The sequence below is a fragment of the Gigantopelta aegis genome, chromosome 9, assembly GCF_016097555.1.
Source record: "Gigantopelta aegis isolate Gae_Host chromosome 9, Gae_host_genome, whole genome shotgun sequence".
Classification (NCBI taxonomy): domain Eukaryota; kingdom Metazoa; phylum Mollusca; class Gastropoda; order Neomphalida; family Peltospiridae; genus Gigantopelta; species Gigantopelta aegis.
In genome coordinates this window covers 24,442,766-24,460,714 of record NC_054707.1, presented here as the reverse complement: position 1 = coordinate 24,460,714, position 17,949 = coordinate 24,442,766, and the positions used below count along the sequence as shown (strand labels likewise).

General features: G+C 40.0%; 1 protein-coding gene across 1 annotated transcript; it reads left to right on the top strand.

Annotated features, from left to right (window-relative positions):
• Positions 1-642: 642 nt before the first annotated feature.
• LOC121381321 (acidic mammalian chitinase-like) lies at positions 643-13,858 on the top strand. The gene is made up of 9 exons (XM_041510581.1): positions 643-786; positions 2,287-2,345; positions 3,498-3,759; positions 4,756-4,867; positions 5,669-5,793; positions 6,286-6,409; positions 6,861-7,046; positions 11,121-11,240; positions 11,953-13,858. The coding sequence occupies exons 1-9, from the start codon at positions 773-775 to the stop codon at positions 12,100-12,102; spliced, it is 1,152 nt and encodes a 383-aa protein (XP_041366515.1). The 5' UTR covers positions 643-772; the 3' UTR covers positions 12,103-13,858.
• Positions 13,859-17,949: the final 4,091 nt, after the last annotated feature.

The window sequence follows — 17,949 nt, the reverse complement described above, 5'->3', positions numbered from 1 at the left end:
ATGTTTTGTTTTGTCTTGTGAGTTTACCAGTGTAGTATCAGCTCGATTGTCCTCTAACATTATTACTTTTATTCTCACCTAATAAACTGTAATAACGCTAGAGAATACTCGGCTTATGTAGTACAGGTTGGACTATACCAGTTCAAATCCCATAGGCGACCATGTTAACGTTTGTGTTTAAAAACACTATATGCAATATATCAACCAAACTGTGACCCATAAATATCAGTACTACAACCCCTACCTCAAAGTATTAACTGCAGAAAATGGTACCTTTCATGGCTCATTTTCGATATAACCAGATGTTTCTGCAACACCCCTAGTTTCGCACAAAATTTGAGTACTTTTTTTTACAGGTACCCCATACATGTTCCAAGCACACGGCTACTTGACACGGTGGTACTACATCAAATAAAATTGCATACATTTTTAGCCCAGATGAAACTAATTTTTTTTGCAACCAACACACTCACATTTATAACCAATCACAGGACTTGTGGTGTTAACTTCTCTATCAAAAGTTAGGTACACCTCGAACTTCGACCCAGCCGGAAATTAATTGGTATAGTGCAACCTATATGTGCGAGGTGTGAACAAATAAACTACACAGACCATGTCGTTGATAGACGTGAACCAATGACCTACACAGACTGAGTCACAGGCAGGAAGAAGGGATAATAATGGTAATTTAATAGTTGGTTTAAAACCAGGAAGTCTAGTCATCTAAACGTGACAGGTAGAACGGCGGTGAAGGCGCACGCTCGTGTTTATCATGGGAACTTTTAAGTAAGTGTATGACATGGTTTTTTTTTTGTTTCTGTTATTATTATTAACTACAACGACAGGACATGCTACAATACTAATAGTAATACCGTGACTATCGTTAGGCTCGTGTTATAACCGCATTGTCGTACATTCTACGAAACAGGTTATAATATACATGTATATACTTACAGAAAAGTTAATTTAACAATTTCAAGTTAAGTCCATCCTTTATACCTGGAATATAAATTGATATTTTATTCTAAATAAGTGATTAATATTTTTTAAAGTATTATTTCTCTAAAAATGTCAACAATTCTATTGTTGGAGTTTGTTGATCAAGGAGGCGGGGAACCCCTTTATACTACTACCAGCTTGAATGCGTTCCGTCTATTTCACATCCTCATTGAAGTTCCTTGTGTGGTTGTGGCTATACGGTCTTCCACTGTCAATTACAATGGGCGTAACTAAAAAGGTGTTATCAGGGGCGGATCTAGGGGGCCAGGCCCTTAATTTTGCGACAGTTATAATTTTATTATATATTAATTTTCATTTTTTACGATCCCCCTCCAAACCTCTACCAGAGTTCCCTTGGCATTCCACCTCATGGCATTGCCCCCCCCCCCCCCCAATGGATTTTCTGGATCCGCCACTGGTATCGTCTGCTTGCCCCTTGTTATACATAAGACCCTTTCCCTTCCTGGGATCGATGCCCGTCGGTGGGCCCATTGGACTATTTCTCGTTCCAGCCAGTGCACAACGACTGGTATATCAAAGGCCGTGGTATGTACTACCTTGTCTGTGCGATGGTGCATATAAAAAATACCTTGCTGCTAATCAAAAAGAGCAGCCCATGAAGTGGCGACAGAGGGTTTCCTCTCTCAATATCTGTGTGGTCCTTATCCATATGTCTGACGCCATATAACCGTTAATAAAATGTGTTGAGTGCGTTGTTAAATAAACCATGTCCTTCTTCCTTATTGTCCTGTCTGGGTAAATAAAATATCGCTTGCTACTAATGAAAAAAATTAAAGGGACATTCCCGAGTTTGCTACATTGTAAGATGTTTCCGACTAATCAAATATTTCTACGATTAAACTTACATATTAAATATATTTTCTTGTTTAGAATATCAGTGTCTGTATATTTAATGTGTTTCTGGTCGTCTTAATATTTGTAAGAAGCCCAAACTGGATTTTGTCTTCAAATAATTTCGTACGTACGAAAAAAATCTTTTTTAGGAAATAAAATGAAATTTAACCTAGTACAAATATTAGAACGATCAGAAACACTTTTAATATACAGCCACTAATATTTTATGCAGAAAAATACATTTGATATGTAATTGCAGTCGTCAAAAAGTCTCTGTTAGTCGATAACATCTTTAAAATTGCAGCAAACTCAGGAATGTCCCTTTAACGATTTTCTCTGAAGACCAGAATTACCAAATGTTTGACAACCTACGGCCGATGATTTATAAATCATCTGCTGTTGTCTTTTCATTTTGTTTTTCACCTTCTACAGGTGTTTCGTCGGAGCATTGATCTTTACCTGCCTGGTGACTATTTGCTCTACATCAATAGGTAAGATTTAATTTGATAAATTACTGAATGAGCGTTATTACTGTCTGACGGCTGTTCCCCTACGGATTATAGTGACGTTAAGAGAGGATATATTTGGGGGTTTTCAAATTCCTATCCAAGTACGGAAAAAGAAAGAAGTGTTTTATTTAACGACGCACTCAACACATTTTATTTACGGTTATATGGCGTCAGACATATGGTTAAGGACCACACACATTTTTTTTAGAGGAAACCCGCTGTCGCCACATAGGCTACTCTTTTTACGACAGGCAGCAAGGGATCTTTTATTTGCGCTCCCCACAGGCAGGATAGCACAAACCATGGCCTTTGTTGAACCAGTTATGGATCACTGGTCGGTGCAAGTGGTTTACACCTACCCATTGAGCCTTGCGGAGCACTCACTCAGGGTTTGGAGTCGGTATCTGGATTAAAAATCCCATGCCTCGACTGGGATCCGAACCCAGTACCTACCAGCCTGTAGACCGATGGCCTGCCACGACGCCACCGAGGCCGGTATATCCAAGTACGGAATAAAGCAATGACATAAATTTGATTGGTTTTATTGGGAAAACTCCAGTGATTATATTATTGTGCATTAGGAATAGGAAAATATGTAGCGGGTTTCCTCTGTTGACTTTTGGTCATAATTACCACACGTTTGACATCCAATAGGCCGTGATTAATTAATTACTGTGCTCCAGTGGTGTCGTTAAAGAAAATAAATAAACACTTATTTTCCTTTCATATCACCATTTTTGGAAGAACCCGAATCTTCTTTTGCTGTTACCGTTTTCAGCAGGGTAGATTTAACGCTTTTAATAGCTATTTAACATTTGTTTTAGGGCGGATCTGGAGGTGTTTTTTTTTTTTTGGGGGGGGGGGGTGGGTGTTGGTGTGTTTTTTGTTGTTGCGGTTTGGGGGGTATTTTGGGGAGTTTTTTGTTTGTTTGTTGTTTTGGGAGGGTTATTATTATTGTTTGGCGTGTTGTTTGTTTTTGTTTTGAGGGGCTTTTGTGCTCTAAATCTGCCCCTACAAAATATAGGTAGCAAACATCTCTAATTTGTCATCTTGTTAGGTTACAGCAAACCCAAACTGTTTCATTTCTTAAACACCTTAACCCCAGCTACCTTAAATTACCCTTTGATTTATCAGAAAATGGAGGCGGGAATATCGTCTGCTATTACCACAACACGTCATACTTCCCGCCAAGTGAAGTTCCTTATCGGCTGTGCACGCACGTCATCTATGCGTTCGGGAGTATATCTAACGACACGATCGTCCCCGAAAAGCCCGGAGACTTGGCCATCTACGATGTTCTAGTGGGCTTCAAAAAATGGAACCCCAAACTGAAGGTGTTGCTGAGTCTGCAGCATGGGTTCCCTAGCGTGGTTACAGACACGGACACAATGAAGAGGTCAGTAATATATTTTAAAGATCCGTTTTGTGGACATTTCACCCACCACATGACCACATTCCATTCCAATATTTATTTACATGCTCATATACCACTAAGGTTTCAAGCATGTCTGTCACGGGCCCATCCTCTGGATAGCCAGCAGGAGTGGTCCGGGACAGAAATATAGGGGCAATTTTGAAATTTAAGCCAAAATTATTAGGGGACATTACAATATTTATTTGTGCATTCCAAATATAAAGTACCTATTTCTTAAAGAAAATTTTTTTTGCACAATTTTGGCCGGGTGATCTAAACTTAAAATGTCTCTAGGTCTATATGTACTTATTTAACCCTAGGGGAATTGGAGGTGAGGTTCTTATACTGGGCGAGTCCGCCTCACAGGAAGTTTCGTTGTTTATGGGAGGTGCCACGTCGGTATTGGGAATCTAAGTGTGGCAGACAAGAGGGGGCCGAGGCCCAGGGGAGGGGACATGACCACAATCAAGGCTCCACCCATTAACTAGGGATAGGGCAGTAAACAACGATAACCGGAGGAGAGGGGGTAGGGGGGATTTGCACAGAAAATAGATTATTCTTCAGCTAGGCAAAAAGAGTACTTTTATATTTTGGTGGTGGGGGCATACCTGGGAATGTTATGATAGTAATTGTTTAGGCATTTTATTCCTGGGCAAATCTGTTACATTGGAGTTTATACTATAGGAATTCGGATTGAAGACTATGTAATACAGTATCAGAAAGTCAGGATTATGATAAAGATCGGCACCGGCAGAATTTACCCGATTATATATTTAAAGACTTTCGGTTTTTTATTACAAACTATAACCATTAGAATTTTACTAAGAAGGCCTATTACGGATAATGGAAACCCCCACAGAACATTTATTACGAATTCTTAACATTATTGACATATATCACTAAAATATTACTTGGTTTGCAGTTTTTAACGTATAATTATTTGTTTCACTGTTCACAGTTTTGTCTTATCAATTTCAGATTTGCGACCAATGCAATTGGATTTTTACGACATTATCACTTTGATGGTGTCGATTTTGATTGGGAATTCCCCAAACTCTCACAAAAATCAAAATTTATGCAATTTATCCAGGTAAGGGTTTCTAGAATATTTTAAATACAATTCAGGGTACGATTTTCTTCTCTCTTCTTTTAGATTAAATATTAAAATTTCAATTTTAAAAAACGTATATTATAATGTCCAAAAGATTCACCATATAGAAACTTATAACCAATATAAACGTTTAAATACAAAGTCCTATACAGTCGTTTGACAATAAAACATGTACATCGCAAAATATTCGGGTTATGTATGTCGTTAAAAATGCATTTAAAAAGTATTGAATTTTATTTGTAGAATGCAGGAATTGCATTTGAGGACATATAGTTTTCACAATTTTCCTTTGAAGCATACCTCTAGACCACCTAAAACCTCTGCCTGCCATTGTCTAGACACCCCCCCCCCCCCCCCCCCGCCGCCCCCGCCCCCCCCGCCCCCTTCATTATGCCCGTACGTATTGATATGTTTCGCGGTACGGCGGTCGCATAGTCTCGTCAGCTAATTTTAAAATATCTATGCTCCTAAATCACGTTATAAAAGGCGAAGTGTGATTGGTCGATATTTAAATTATTATTTACAGACGAAATGTCATCTGGACATGGGAGTCCACGCAGTGCTGTTAGATCTACTGGTAGACCAGCTGAGCTAATTTTAATCAGATTGATATTCAACAATATTTAATGCACATTATTGCTTACACTATAATTATCTTTAATTAATAAAACGGTGATGATATGGGTTGACTAAACAGTGTGGGGCGACTGCTGGGGCGAGTTGATAGGGGACAATTTGGTTTAGGGGCAAGTTGACCTGCTCTCATTTCTATGACTGCAGATATTTCGAGACATGTCTTCTCGTGATGCCAAACTCCGTAGCGCGGACCTTCTTCTGATTTCGATGGCTTTGGGTAACAACAAATACCAAGCATCCACCTTATACGACTACACCATACTTAACAAGTGGGTAAAAAAATTTCTTGTGAAAACTTTAAAGCTTACTTGTTTTGTCACCTCTTGGTGCATTTCTCAAATTTCCAAGGACCATATTTCACGATTTGTTTATATTTATTTTAATAAATAAGTATAAATTAATAAATATTACATATAATTTTTGCATAATTAATGTGAGAATATATAATTTGTAATGTGTTTGTAAATATAAGGGTATTATATATGTATATGTGCATGTATGTGTGTGTGTGTGTTTGTGTGTGTGTGTGTGTGTGTAGGTGGGTGGGTGTGTGTGCGTGTATGTGTGTGTGTGAGTGTCTGTCTCTGTCTCTCTCTGTGTGTGTGTGTGCATGCGTGCATGTGTTTATGTGGATGGATGGTTGGATGGATATATCCATTTGTCAATCTGATTAAAATTAGCTCTACTGGTGGAGCTAATTTTAATTAGATTGATCCATTTGCATGCATGTACTTATGCTGGGCGTTTTTCTTATCTTTAAGAAATATCGACTTTGCTACAATAATGGCTTACGATTTCCACATGTACATACCAAACGTGGACAACATCACCGGCTACAACAGCGCACTAGTGGCTCCTAAAGGAGAGAGTCCATATTATTCAACAGTAAGTACCTCAAGATAGTGTTTGACTGTTCCTTTTAGTGGGACGTAGCCCAGTGCTAAAGCCATAGCCTGATGTGCAGTCGGACTAGGATCGAACCCTGTCGGTAGACCCATTGGGCTATTTCTCGTTCCAGCCAGTGCATTATGACTGGTATATCAAAGGCCGTGGTATGTGTTATCCTGTTTGTGGGATGGTGCATATAAATGATTCCTTGCTACTAATGGAAAAATGTAGCGGGTTTCCTCTCTAAGACTAAAATGTCAAAATTACCAAATGTTTGACATCCAATAGACGATGGTTAATAAATCAATGTGCTCTATTGGTGTCGTTCCACTGACCCGATCAGGAACTCACTACCAACTGCTCAATCCATCATCTTATCGCTGTGCAATTAATATATATATATATATATATATATATATATATATATAATCTGATCATATTATTTCAGTCTGGCCTTGTGAAGGTGTATCTGGCACTGGGTCTAGCTCCAGAAAAAACCTTGGTTGGTATTCCAACATACGGGCGGTCTTACACCCTGGCCAATGCGAAACAACATGGACTTCACGCCCCGGCGGTCGCAAAAGGCGATCCGGGTCCGGTCAGGCGACTCAGAGGAGTTTACACGTACACCGATGTAAGTATGAAGAGTTACACGTACACTGAATGTAAGTATGAAGAGTTACACGTACATTGAATGTAAGTATGAAGAGTTACATGAGTTACACGTACACTGAATGTAAGTATGAAGAGTTACAGAACATTGAATGTAAGTATGAAGAGTTACATGTACATTGAATGTAAGTATGAAGAGTTCACATACATTGAATGTAAGTATGAAGAGTTACACGTACACTGAATGTAAGTATGAAGAGTTACACATACACTGAATGTAAGTATGAAGAGTTACACGTACAATGAATGTAAGTATGAAGAGTTACATGCACATTGAATGTAAGTATGAAGAGTTACACGTACATTGAATGTAAGTATGAAGAGTTACATGCACATTGAATGTAAGTATGAAGAGTTACATGCACATTGAATGTAAGTATGAAGAGTTACATTTACATTGAATGTAAGTATGAAGAGTTACATGCATATTGAATGTAAGTATGAAGAGTTACATGCACATTGAATGTAAGTATGAAGAGTTACATTTACATTGAATGTAAGTATGAAGAGTTACATGCACATTGAATGTAAGTATGAAGAGTTACATGTACATTGAATGTAAGTATGAAGAGTTATATGCACATTGAATGTAAGTAAGTTTAAAGTGGACGGAATTTGGAATAAAGCCATTTAGTAATGATGATGATAACTAGTTTAACGTGCCCATATACCACTAGGGTTTCGAACACGCCCATCCCGAGTCCGACCTCGGATAAGATTGGTGGCCTGACTCGGGATGGACGGGGGGGGGGGGGGGGGGGGGGGGGGTAAAATGGGCAGAATTTTGAAAATATCAATTAGTAAAAAAGTTAATAGAATAAATAAAAGAAAAAGAAAAAGGTTACAAGCCAAAAATAAAAAGAATTGACTGCTCGGCCGAATATTTATATAATTTGGAGCATTTTAGAAGGACAGTCCAAAATTAAATAAGAGAAAGAAGAGAGGATCGGACTATTTAATAATATTTTTTTTTTAAAAGAAGTAATTTCGACATAAAATTTTGAAAGCAGATCTAAAAGTTTAAAGTCTGATCGATATGTCCACGTGAGTGGCCTCGTTAAGGCCGTTTGGGTGCACAGCTTAAAGGGACGAGATGGGTTGCATCCGGTCAAGAAAACCCCTAGATTGACAGTCAATAGACGTTGAAGGTGTAGTGCTGTGCTGAAATACAGATCTTGAGAAGCCGGATCCGTCTGAACGAGAGAGAGTATCAGACTAGGGTATAGTCTAGTCGTCATGGGTTGGTATAGTGGTGCGGACGGGCCCGACTCCGGAGGATACGAGATGGTATCACTATAAAGCAAGGTAAAGTCTAGAAAAAGAGTAGTAGGGGCCGACCCCGCTTCCTATTTCTTCTTAGAGTGGGGCGGTCAATCTTCCAGTGCTGCTAGGACAGGCTCGGACATGTAGAGACTAAACGCGAACAACCGTGGCGTTCTGCAGAATGGCCGTCATACAAGTCACGAAAAAACCAAGTCGACAGTCAGACGGAGAAATGACGTGGAGGCAAGGAATCTCGCTAAAAAAAGAATCCAATCTGGTGGTGCAGGCTGTCGAAACGAGAAGCGTTCCGGCGTTCAATCAGTTCCAATGGCCGCATACATCCCAGTAGAAAACTTCATTTCGCTGACAAAAACTACGAAATGAAGGACCCCCAAGTCGAGCACACGAAAGCACGTGCAGTGTGCACAAGCGAAACAAACACGTCTTGCCGCGTGGAGCTCCAGACTGGGGATCCCATTTAGTAAAGGTCCAGCGACTGCGCGGACCGACTAGTAGACACCAAGTAAAGGCCATGCTGTAATTGGCTGAAGTTCGATTCCTTGGTTCTACGGAGAATAACTGCATCCCAATCATGTCCGGACTAAGAAATTAAATGCAAAAGTAATTTTGACTGCTCGGCCTAAAAGGTTTTAAGGTGATTTGAGCTATTGAACGGGCGCCAAAATGAAGTGTGTTGGACTATTTATAAAAAAAAAAAAAAATATACGAATTTTGAAGCTCGGCCAAATTATTTTAAAGTCAAACTAAGCCCAAAAAGGAGGTTACCTGTCCTAGATAAGGTTGCGCCTCGGGACTCATGGCGAGGTGATGGACTGCTCAGGTCTGAAGTTGGGGAGTGCTCCAGTCAGGTAATCTTTGTTCCGTTCTACGACTCCTTGGTAAATGTCTTGAAGCACCAGCTTGAGAATACGATGTAAAGTCGTATTATCCATGACTGGATTAAGGAGTCCCTGCCTGAACAGTCCGTCCCGTTCCGCGGTCACGTAGAGCTTGTCTGAGCTTTTGGTCCCCTGTATCTGGTACTTCCCTTGTCCAGTTGGAAGTTGGCGCCAAAGTTTGTCGCTCCACGGACCCCTGATTTGCGTGTTACAGGTGAAGTCGCCCTCTACTGCCTGTATGTACTTCGCTGGCAGCTTGTCACAGACGAGAGTCCACTCGGTTCGGTCGGATGTCTTCGGTATGGGAGCCGCTGACATCTTCCTCCTCTTGGGCTCCCGCTGGACCGCCGCTGGGGCAACAACAACCGGAGGCGCTGGTGGGCTCGCAGGCGGGTCATTAATGACCACATGCCCGGTCATTAATGACCACATGCCCGGTGTCCATCTGCGTTGGAACTAAAGCAAGAGGGGCCGCCACTGGCGAGTGCTTCGGTCGAGTAGATGGGGGCGGCGACGCAGAAGGACCCGCCACCGGTGGTTGAGCCACCGGCTTTGGATCCCCCGGAACCGACCCTGTCGGTCTCGTCCTCTTCGGAACAGGAGGGACCGCCTCTGGCGGTTGAGCCGCCAGGTTAGCGCCCCCCCCCCCCCCGGGTAGTCTTAGGTCGCCTCCTCCTTCTTCCATTCGTTGTGCGATGCGGTACTTGGACAAAGGACCAAGTACACGCAGCACAGCCCCCAGGGGGGGGGGGGTGGGGGAGAGACATCAGCACGTTCTCACAGCACATCTGCATCCTTCGAGAGTCAGCTTGGAAGTGATCCCGGCGGTGGGCCCATTGGGCTATTTCTCGTTCCAGCCAGTGCACCACGACTAGTATATCAAAGGCCGTGGTATGTGTTATCCTGTCTGTGGGATGGTGCATGTAAAAGATCACTTGCTGCTAATCGTAAAGAGTAGCCCATGAAGTGGCGACATCGGGTTTTTCACTTTCAATATCTGTGTGGTCCTTAACCACATGTCTGACGACATATAACCATAAATAAAATGTGTTGAGTGCGCCGTTAAATAACACATTTCCTTCCTTCATTTCACATTGGTTAAGCCATCGCACTGTATGCTAGTATAGGTGCTGGATTAATATTCCAGAATTACACCGGTGTCCGTAGGACTTCAGTTCCTATTAAAAATAGTCCTATCAGATCTCCATTTTCTATGAACAGTAGTACTACCCAGACTTTCAAAACTGGTGTATTTCTATGTTTTGTTTACGTTTTAGGACTTGTATTCCTAGAAGATGGAGTCCTATGGACTTGCATTCCATTTACACCGACTCTAGCCCAAAGGGAGTAAACAATTTGGTGTAGAGTTTTAAAGGCACTATCTCGAGTTTGCTGTAATTGTAACCATGGTTACTATATAGGAAGCAATTTTGATTACTAAAATTACATATAAACGATAGTTTCTTGTTTAGAATATCAGTGTCCGTATAACAAAGGTGTTTGTTGTCGTTCTAATGCTTGTAGTTATCTAAACCGGATTTTATCTTCTAAACATTTTTAAACATTGGAAAAATGTATATATCACTAAGTAAAATGAAAACTGCCTACTACAAACATTATCATACGGTCGCAAATACACTGGATATACAGATACTGGTATTCTAAACAAGAAAATGTATTCAATATGTAGTTTTAGTTGCCAAAAAGGCTTTATTAGTCGAAAACATCTTACAATGGCCGCCAAACTCAGGATACTTCAGTTAATATCACAGATCCACTGACCATGGACTGAGGCGTGTGTCCAGACAGTGTACTTGAACCTTAAGTTGGATTTGTCAATCATTGATAATGAATGTGTTTTCTTTTATTACCAGAGCTGCGCAGCTTTAAAACTTGGCGCCGTCTCGGTGTGGGATTCAACTTCCGGGGTTCCTTACCTGTACAAAGGAAAGACATGGGTTTCTTACGCCAACGAGAAAAGTGTTGCAGAAAAGGTAAATAAAATTTATATATACTGTTCAACAGTGTTTAGCATACCTCCCCCAATAAATAAACAAACAAATCAATTAATTTTAATGAATGAATGAATTAATCGCAAACAAATCCTATCCCCTTGAGCCCTTCATACTTATTAAAAAATAGTTTCTGGGCTGAACTTAGTCTGAAATGTTTTGAAAAAAAAATTAAATTAGGAGTATAGGGTCTTAACCAACTCAACACAAACGGGCACCAATAAATTAACAGGGGCACATTTCATATTTTTGTTCGGTGGGTGGAGTGAAAGTTAAATCGTTTTAAGGTCTTTATATTTAATGCAATTTCTATGCATATATGAATTATGTATGGTTTATTTTATTTTATTTTTCTATCCATATAATGTATTTTAATGTATTAATGTATTGCTTTGGAAGCGCTAAAGCGCTCCCCACCATTATCCAGTATTGTAAATTTATTTAATTATACCTGCTCTATTACTACAATAATTGCACATGCTGTATTACTATAAAGCTAGTAAGCTAAACAATTTAAAGCAATAAAGAACTTGAAAACTTTATTTCCACAACCATTCTACACATCTTTAATTTAGTTGTGCGTAATTAAACAGTTTGAATTCGAAAACAAAAGGGTTAACGTAAAGAACCTTCTATAAACGTCCTTTGTTTACAGGTTCCTGCTGATCCAGTTTAATATTCCTTTCTTCCGTAGGTTCGCTGGGCTGTGTCTAAGGGACTCGGTGGTGTCGGTGTTTGGGCGACCCATCTAGATGACCTAACCGGGGAATGCCCTGGTCCCAAACTGCCTCTTATCAATGCCATCCACTCAGCTATGAAATCCACCAGCAACCATGAACTATAATACTGACTCATTGTCAATGCCATCAATTCAGCAATGAAGTTCGCCAGGAACCAGTAATAATGAGTCAGGTATATCGTTCAACTATATTCCTGACTCATTGTCAATGCCATCCATTAAGCAATGAAGTTGGCCAGGAACCATGTAGTATATTATTGACTCATTGTCAATGCTATCCATTCAGCAATGAAGGTCGCCAGGAACTAGGAACTATATTTCTGACTCGTTATCACTGCTATCCATTCAACAATGAAGTTCACCAGGAACCATGTACTATAATTACTATATTATCATCTACAAGGGAATGGGGTTTGTGTCAGGGTGGAGGGGATGCTAACAATGAAGTTCACCAGGAACCATGTACTATAATTACTATATTATCATCTACAAGGGAATAGGGTTTGTGTCAGGGTGGAGGGGAGGCTAACAATGAAGTTCACCAGGAACCATGTACTATAATTACTATATTATCATCTACAAGGGAATGGGGTTTGTGTCAGGGTGGAAGGGATGCTAACAATGAAGTTCACCAGGAACCATGTACTATAATTACTATATTATCATTTACAAGGGAATGGGGTTTGTGTCAGGGTGGAGAGGGGATAAGCCATGAAGTTCGCCAGGAATCATGTACTGTATTAGTGACTCAATTATCATCGACAAGGGAATGGGGGGGATGTCAGGTTGGGGGAGGGGTATGTAAATTGTTTGGTTTGGTGTTTTACAAATATGTCATAAATCTTCCTAAAGGGAAGTAGATTTTGAAAATTTAAAATAAACAAATAAACACATTTTAATTTACGTTTTCGCCCACAAAGTCATTTATTAACAAAGGGTTAGAAATCTCATAGAACTAAGTTATAGCCATTCTTGCTGATGTGTGCAAATTAAACAATTTTAAAAGACTATCCAATACAAATACATTTGTCAAATAATCAGAAATATATTCAATATATACACTGTTTCATACACTTCTTTTTAGTGGACAGCTTTCGTTTGTGCTTTCTGGCTTTCACCGGAATAAACTCAATTCGATATGACTCCTGTTGTGTCGGGTTACTGTTGACGTACATGTACTGGCGTAGGAAGCGGAGGAGGGGGCAAGGGGGCATGTCCCCCACTTTGTAGTAGCGGCGGTGGATTATATATATTTATACATGTATTTATATATATGTGTGTGTGTGTGTGTGTGTGTGTGTGTGTGTGTGTGTGTGTGTGCCCCTCCCTACACTTTTTGGCACCTTCCTACATCCGTGCGTACATGTAACATGGCATCTGTCGCAACATGTAGCTGGTGGGCGCCAGTACGTCACTGCGTGTTCGTATATCTGTCGCTGTCTATTAGTGTTCGTCACAGCTTGTGTAATCGTATACGTTAAGCGTGATATTCGTGTACGTCGCCATCGATTTCGTCAGCTGGGCGAACTGTTGAACCTTCTGATGAAAAAAAAAGAGTAAAAGTAAAGATATATATATATATATATATATATATATATATATATATATATATATATATATATATATATATATATATACACATGTATATATATTTGTTTGTGGTACATTAATACAAATTTATTTGAAAATGCCACGTGGTAATCATTCGAACCCATAAAACCTTTGAATTATTACTTCGTAGCATTTTCAAATAAATTTGTACTAATGTACCACAAACAAATTAAATTGGTTTACGAATGTCCTCGTGTATAACAAAATATAGCATCCAACATGTCGCTTTAATAAAACGTGTAATGCATTATTGTTCTTTTTTTCTGTTGTTCTTTTATTGTGTTTTTGTTTGTTTGTTTGTTGTTGTTTTGTTTTTTTGTTGTTTGTTGTTGTTGTTGGGGTGTTTTTAGGGGTGTCGAAGAACACATTTGACGTGGTTAAAGGTCCAGTTATTTTTATTTTTGTTTGATTTATTAAACTGTAAATGTTTACATTTTGATTTGCGTAAAATTGGCACTTTTACGCAGCTTGAAGGGCATAGTGCTAAAACAAATGCCTTATGCTCGGCGCAGACGAACGTTTTTTAACGCATGCGTCTGCGTTAAAAAACGTAGACTCAACGCAGACGGATGCGTCTCGTGTGCGCCTACCTGCGATGCGTTCCTGCGATCCACTGACGATTTCTTTTATTAATTAATTTATTTATACTTTACTCTACGAAAAATAACAAAGATTAAATGTAATTTATTAATACATTTTAAAACATAATAAACTTTATTTAAAACATTATGTACAATATACTATTACGATATAAATCTTTCTTATTTCACAATTGTTTGTTTTAATTATTATTATTAGGCATAGTACAATGAATGCAATAATTTATATTTTTTAATTTTATCTATTTAGAAATGTCATTAATTACACATGCCTAGTCTTTGTTTCAAAGATGAGCAGCTGGAAATTATTTGTGTTGAAACATTTGTATGTGTATGTATGTATGTATGTATGTATGCCCACAAATGACTGTCAGGTCAGATGTCGGGAATTAACGTGCTTATATCAATTTAATGTTCAAGTACGCTCGTTGCGAGCACGATTTCTGACTAGGGCCAGAAACTGTGCTCACAACGAGAGGGGTGGGGAGAGTGTTAGTAAAAAAAATTAAAAAAAATTAAACAAAAATAATAATAATAATAATTAAAAACGTTTATAAAAATGATTAGATAAAAAATACTAATTAATGGTTAAATAAACTTTATTTACAAGGAAGTTAAAAAGTGTTTATACAAAGGGTTAAAAAGGGTTTCTACAAATGATTACGTAAAAAGTAGAATATTGACAATAAAATATGTCTGGTTAATCTGGTATTTATGTCGGAGGAGAGTAGACGGGAAGGTCTGCCCCATTTTTAATTCATTTCCCTTGGCCGTCCCATCCACCACCTCCACCATAATGGAAATGTTAAGAATTGGGAAGTGGTGAAACATTTACATGTTAGTCATTTATAATGGTCGGGTCTGTTTTCACAGTTCTATTCAGCTGGAGAGGCCATTTCGAAAGGCATGTTACTGAATAGACAGATGATTGGTCAATATGTGTTTTTAGACGGATGCGGCAGGAGACTAATGCGTTTGTGCGTCTAAAATGATAGTTGTGGTCAGCGGGTTAGACCTTACGAATGTAGCCAATTTTGCATTTAATACCCGTTCCATACCTGTTTTCTTTATATACGCATGAAAACGAGCCTAAATTGAATAGATTTCTTATAACAATAACAATAATTTATTTGTCAAAAAAACCAACTTATTTTACAATAGAAAACATTGTTTTTGAAATATTTGACAAAATTTTACAACAAACTACAAATGAGTAAAACATTTAACAAAATTAATATTAAAGTACTACTACTAATAATAATAATAATATAAGTGTTATATGTCTCATCATTTAGCCCCATGTTTGTCTTTACAGAGGTTTTAGTTGTTGATAGCGAATGAACCGAGGCTATTTTATTAATCCCTAGACTAGAACTTTTCGCACGAGATTTGTCATGTAAGTCTAGCGGAACATTTCAGTAAGAAATTGTGTATGTGTGTGTGTATATATATATATACTCTTCAAAAGAAGAAACGCAAAACCACATTGTCGTAACATTTGGAGAATTGATTTAATTATTGAATGGTGAGTCCGATAATTACCAAATGTTGCAGGATTGTTCACAATTCACTCTAGTCCATTGTAAGTGATAGGACACACCACCAAGGTCAAGGTCATCTGGAGTCAATACCGGGTGTGGCCTCCGCGTGTGTTGACAACTGCCTGGCACCGCCTGCCCATTGAAGCAACCAGAGTACGGATGACGTCCCGGGGGATGGTGGCCCACTCGGCCTGCAAGGCTGCTGCCAGCTCGGGCAGGGTCTGGGGCTGTGGTTGTCGCTGTCGGAGGCGTCGGTCCAACTCGTCCCATAGATGCTCAATTGGGTTCAAATCCGGTGATATCGATGGCCAAGGAAGGACATTAATGTTGTTGTTCTGTAGGAAAGCCGTTGTGAGACGTGCTGTGTGAGGCCTGGCGTTGTCATGTTGGAACACTGCGTTGGCGTTGGCCATAACTGGAACGATGTGTGGCCGGAGGATCTGGTCAATGTAGCCCTGTGCATTCAGGTTGCCCTGCACGTGGACCAGGTCAGTTCTGCCAGTGTGTGAGATGGCTGGCCACACCATGACACTACCCCCGCCGAATCTGTCCACTTCCTGCACGCAGTTTGCCGCATAACGTTCACCACGACGCCTATACACGGACATCTTCCATCATGACGTCGGAGCAGAAATCGGAACTCGTCACTGAACCACACCTGTCTCCATCGCAGTTGAGGCCATTGTCGATGAATCTGGCACCACTGCAGTCGGAGTCGACGGTGTTGTGGTGTTAAGATGACACCTCGAACTGGACGTCTGGCACGAATTCCTACCTCACGTAGGCGGTTCCGTACGGTCTGGTCGGATATCCTGCGCAAACCTGGTATTGCTGCGGCTGTGGCTGCGGCTGTGGAGGTGGCAGTAGTCAATCGTTCCCGAAGGTGGCGTACCCGGATGTAGCGGTCCTGCCCGGGGGTAGTGACCCGTGGTCGACCGGATCTAGGGAGGTCACGTGTTGATCCATGTTGCTGGTAACGGTCCCACAGTCTGGAAATGGTGCTTGGGGACACATGGAATGCCCTGACAACGGCCGTTCTGGATTCGCCTGTGTCTAGTCGGCCGATGGCATTGTTTCTCTGCGGTTCACTGAGACATGGCATGTCCTGGATTGTCAACTGTCGGCCAGATACAGAGACCAGGCAAGCGAACACCCTGCACTTTTATACTGTCGGTGTTCATGTTGCACGTGCAGACAACGCACGTGCAGTGGTGACATGGTTTGCATGTGGCTGCGTTTTTGCGAATATTCACATTTTGGAACTTTATTGCACAGTAGCTGCGTTTTATCGAATGTAACCGTGGGAATGTGTTTGGGACATGCAATGACCTTATATTCACAAAGCATGAACCGGTAGGAAACATAAAATCGGAGTTATAACCCATTTGTACCCTTTTGCGTTTCTTTTTTTGAAGAGTATATATATATATATATATATATATATATATATATATATATATATATATTCAAGTCGCTTAAAGTTAAAACAAATATACATCGAACTTGTTGGACGATTAGGTGGCGGGACGTATCCCAGTGATAAAGCGTTCGCTTGATGCGCGGTCGGTCTAGGATCGATCCTCATCGGTGGACCCATTGGGCTATTTCTCGTTCCAGTCAGTGCTCTACAACTGGCGTAATTACGGCCGTGGTATGTACTATCCTGTCTCTGGCATGGTGCATGTAAAAGATCCCTTGCTGCTAAGCGAAAAGAGTAGCCCATGAAGTGGCGACAGCGGGTTTCCTCTCTCAATATCTGTGTGGTTCTTAACCATATGTCTGACGCCATATAACCGTAAATAAAATGTGTTTAGTGCGTCGTTAAATAAAACATTTCCTTCCTTCTTGTTAGACGATTAGCAATACTGTATGAAAACTGCGGGGACTGGGGTTTATTTAAATGCGTACCTCGAAAAAACGGACACTGAATAGGTAGGTATTAAAGGTAAAACTAGAGAGTTTGTATTTACCACAGTCGTTCAGCATTATTTCTTCCGCTTCGTCTTTGATAACACCTTCGTCAGACCAGTGGTAGCCCACGCTAAACTTTTTTAACTAATGAATTAATTAATTAATCGCAAACAAATCCTATCCCCTTGAGCCCTTCATACTTATTAAAAAATAGTTTCTGGGCTGATCTTAGTCTGAAATGAAGTTTTGAAAACAAAATTAAATTAGGAGTATAGGGTCTCAACCAACTC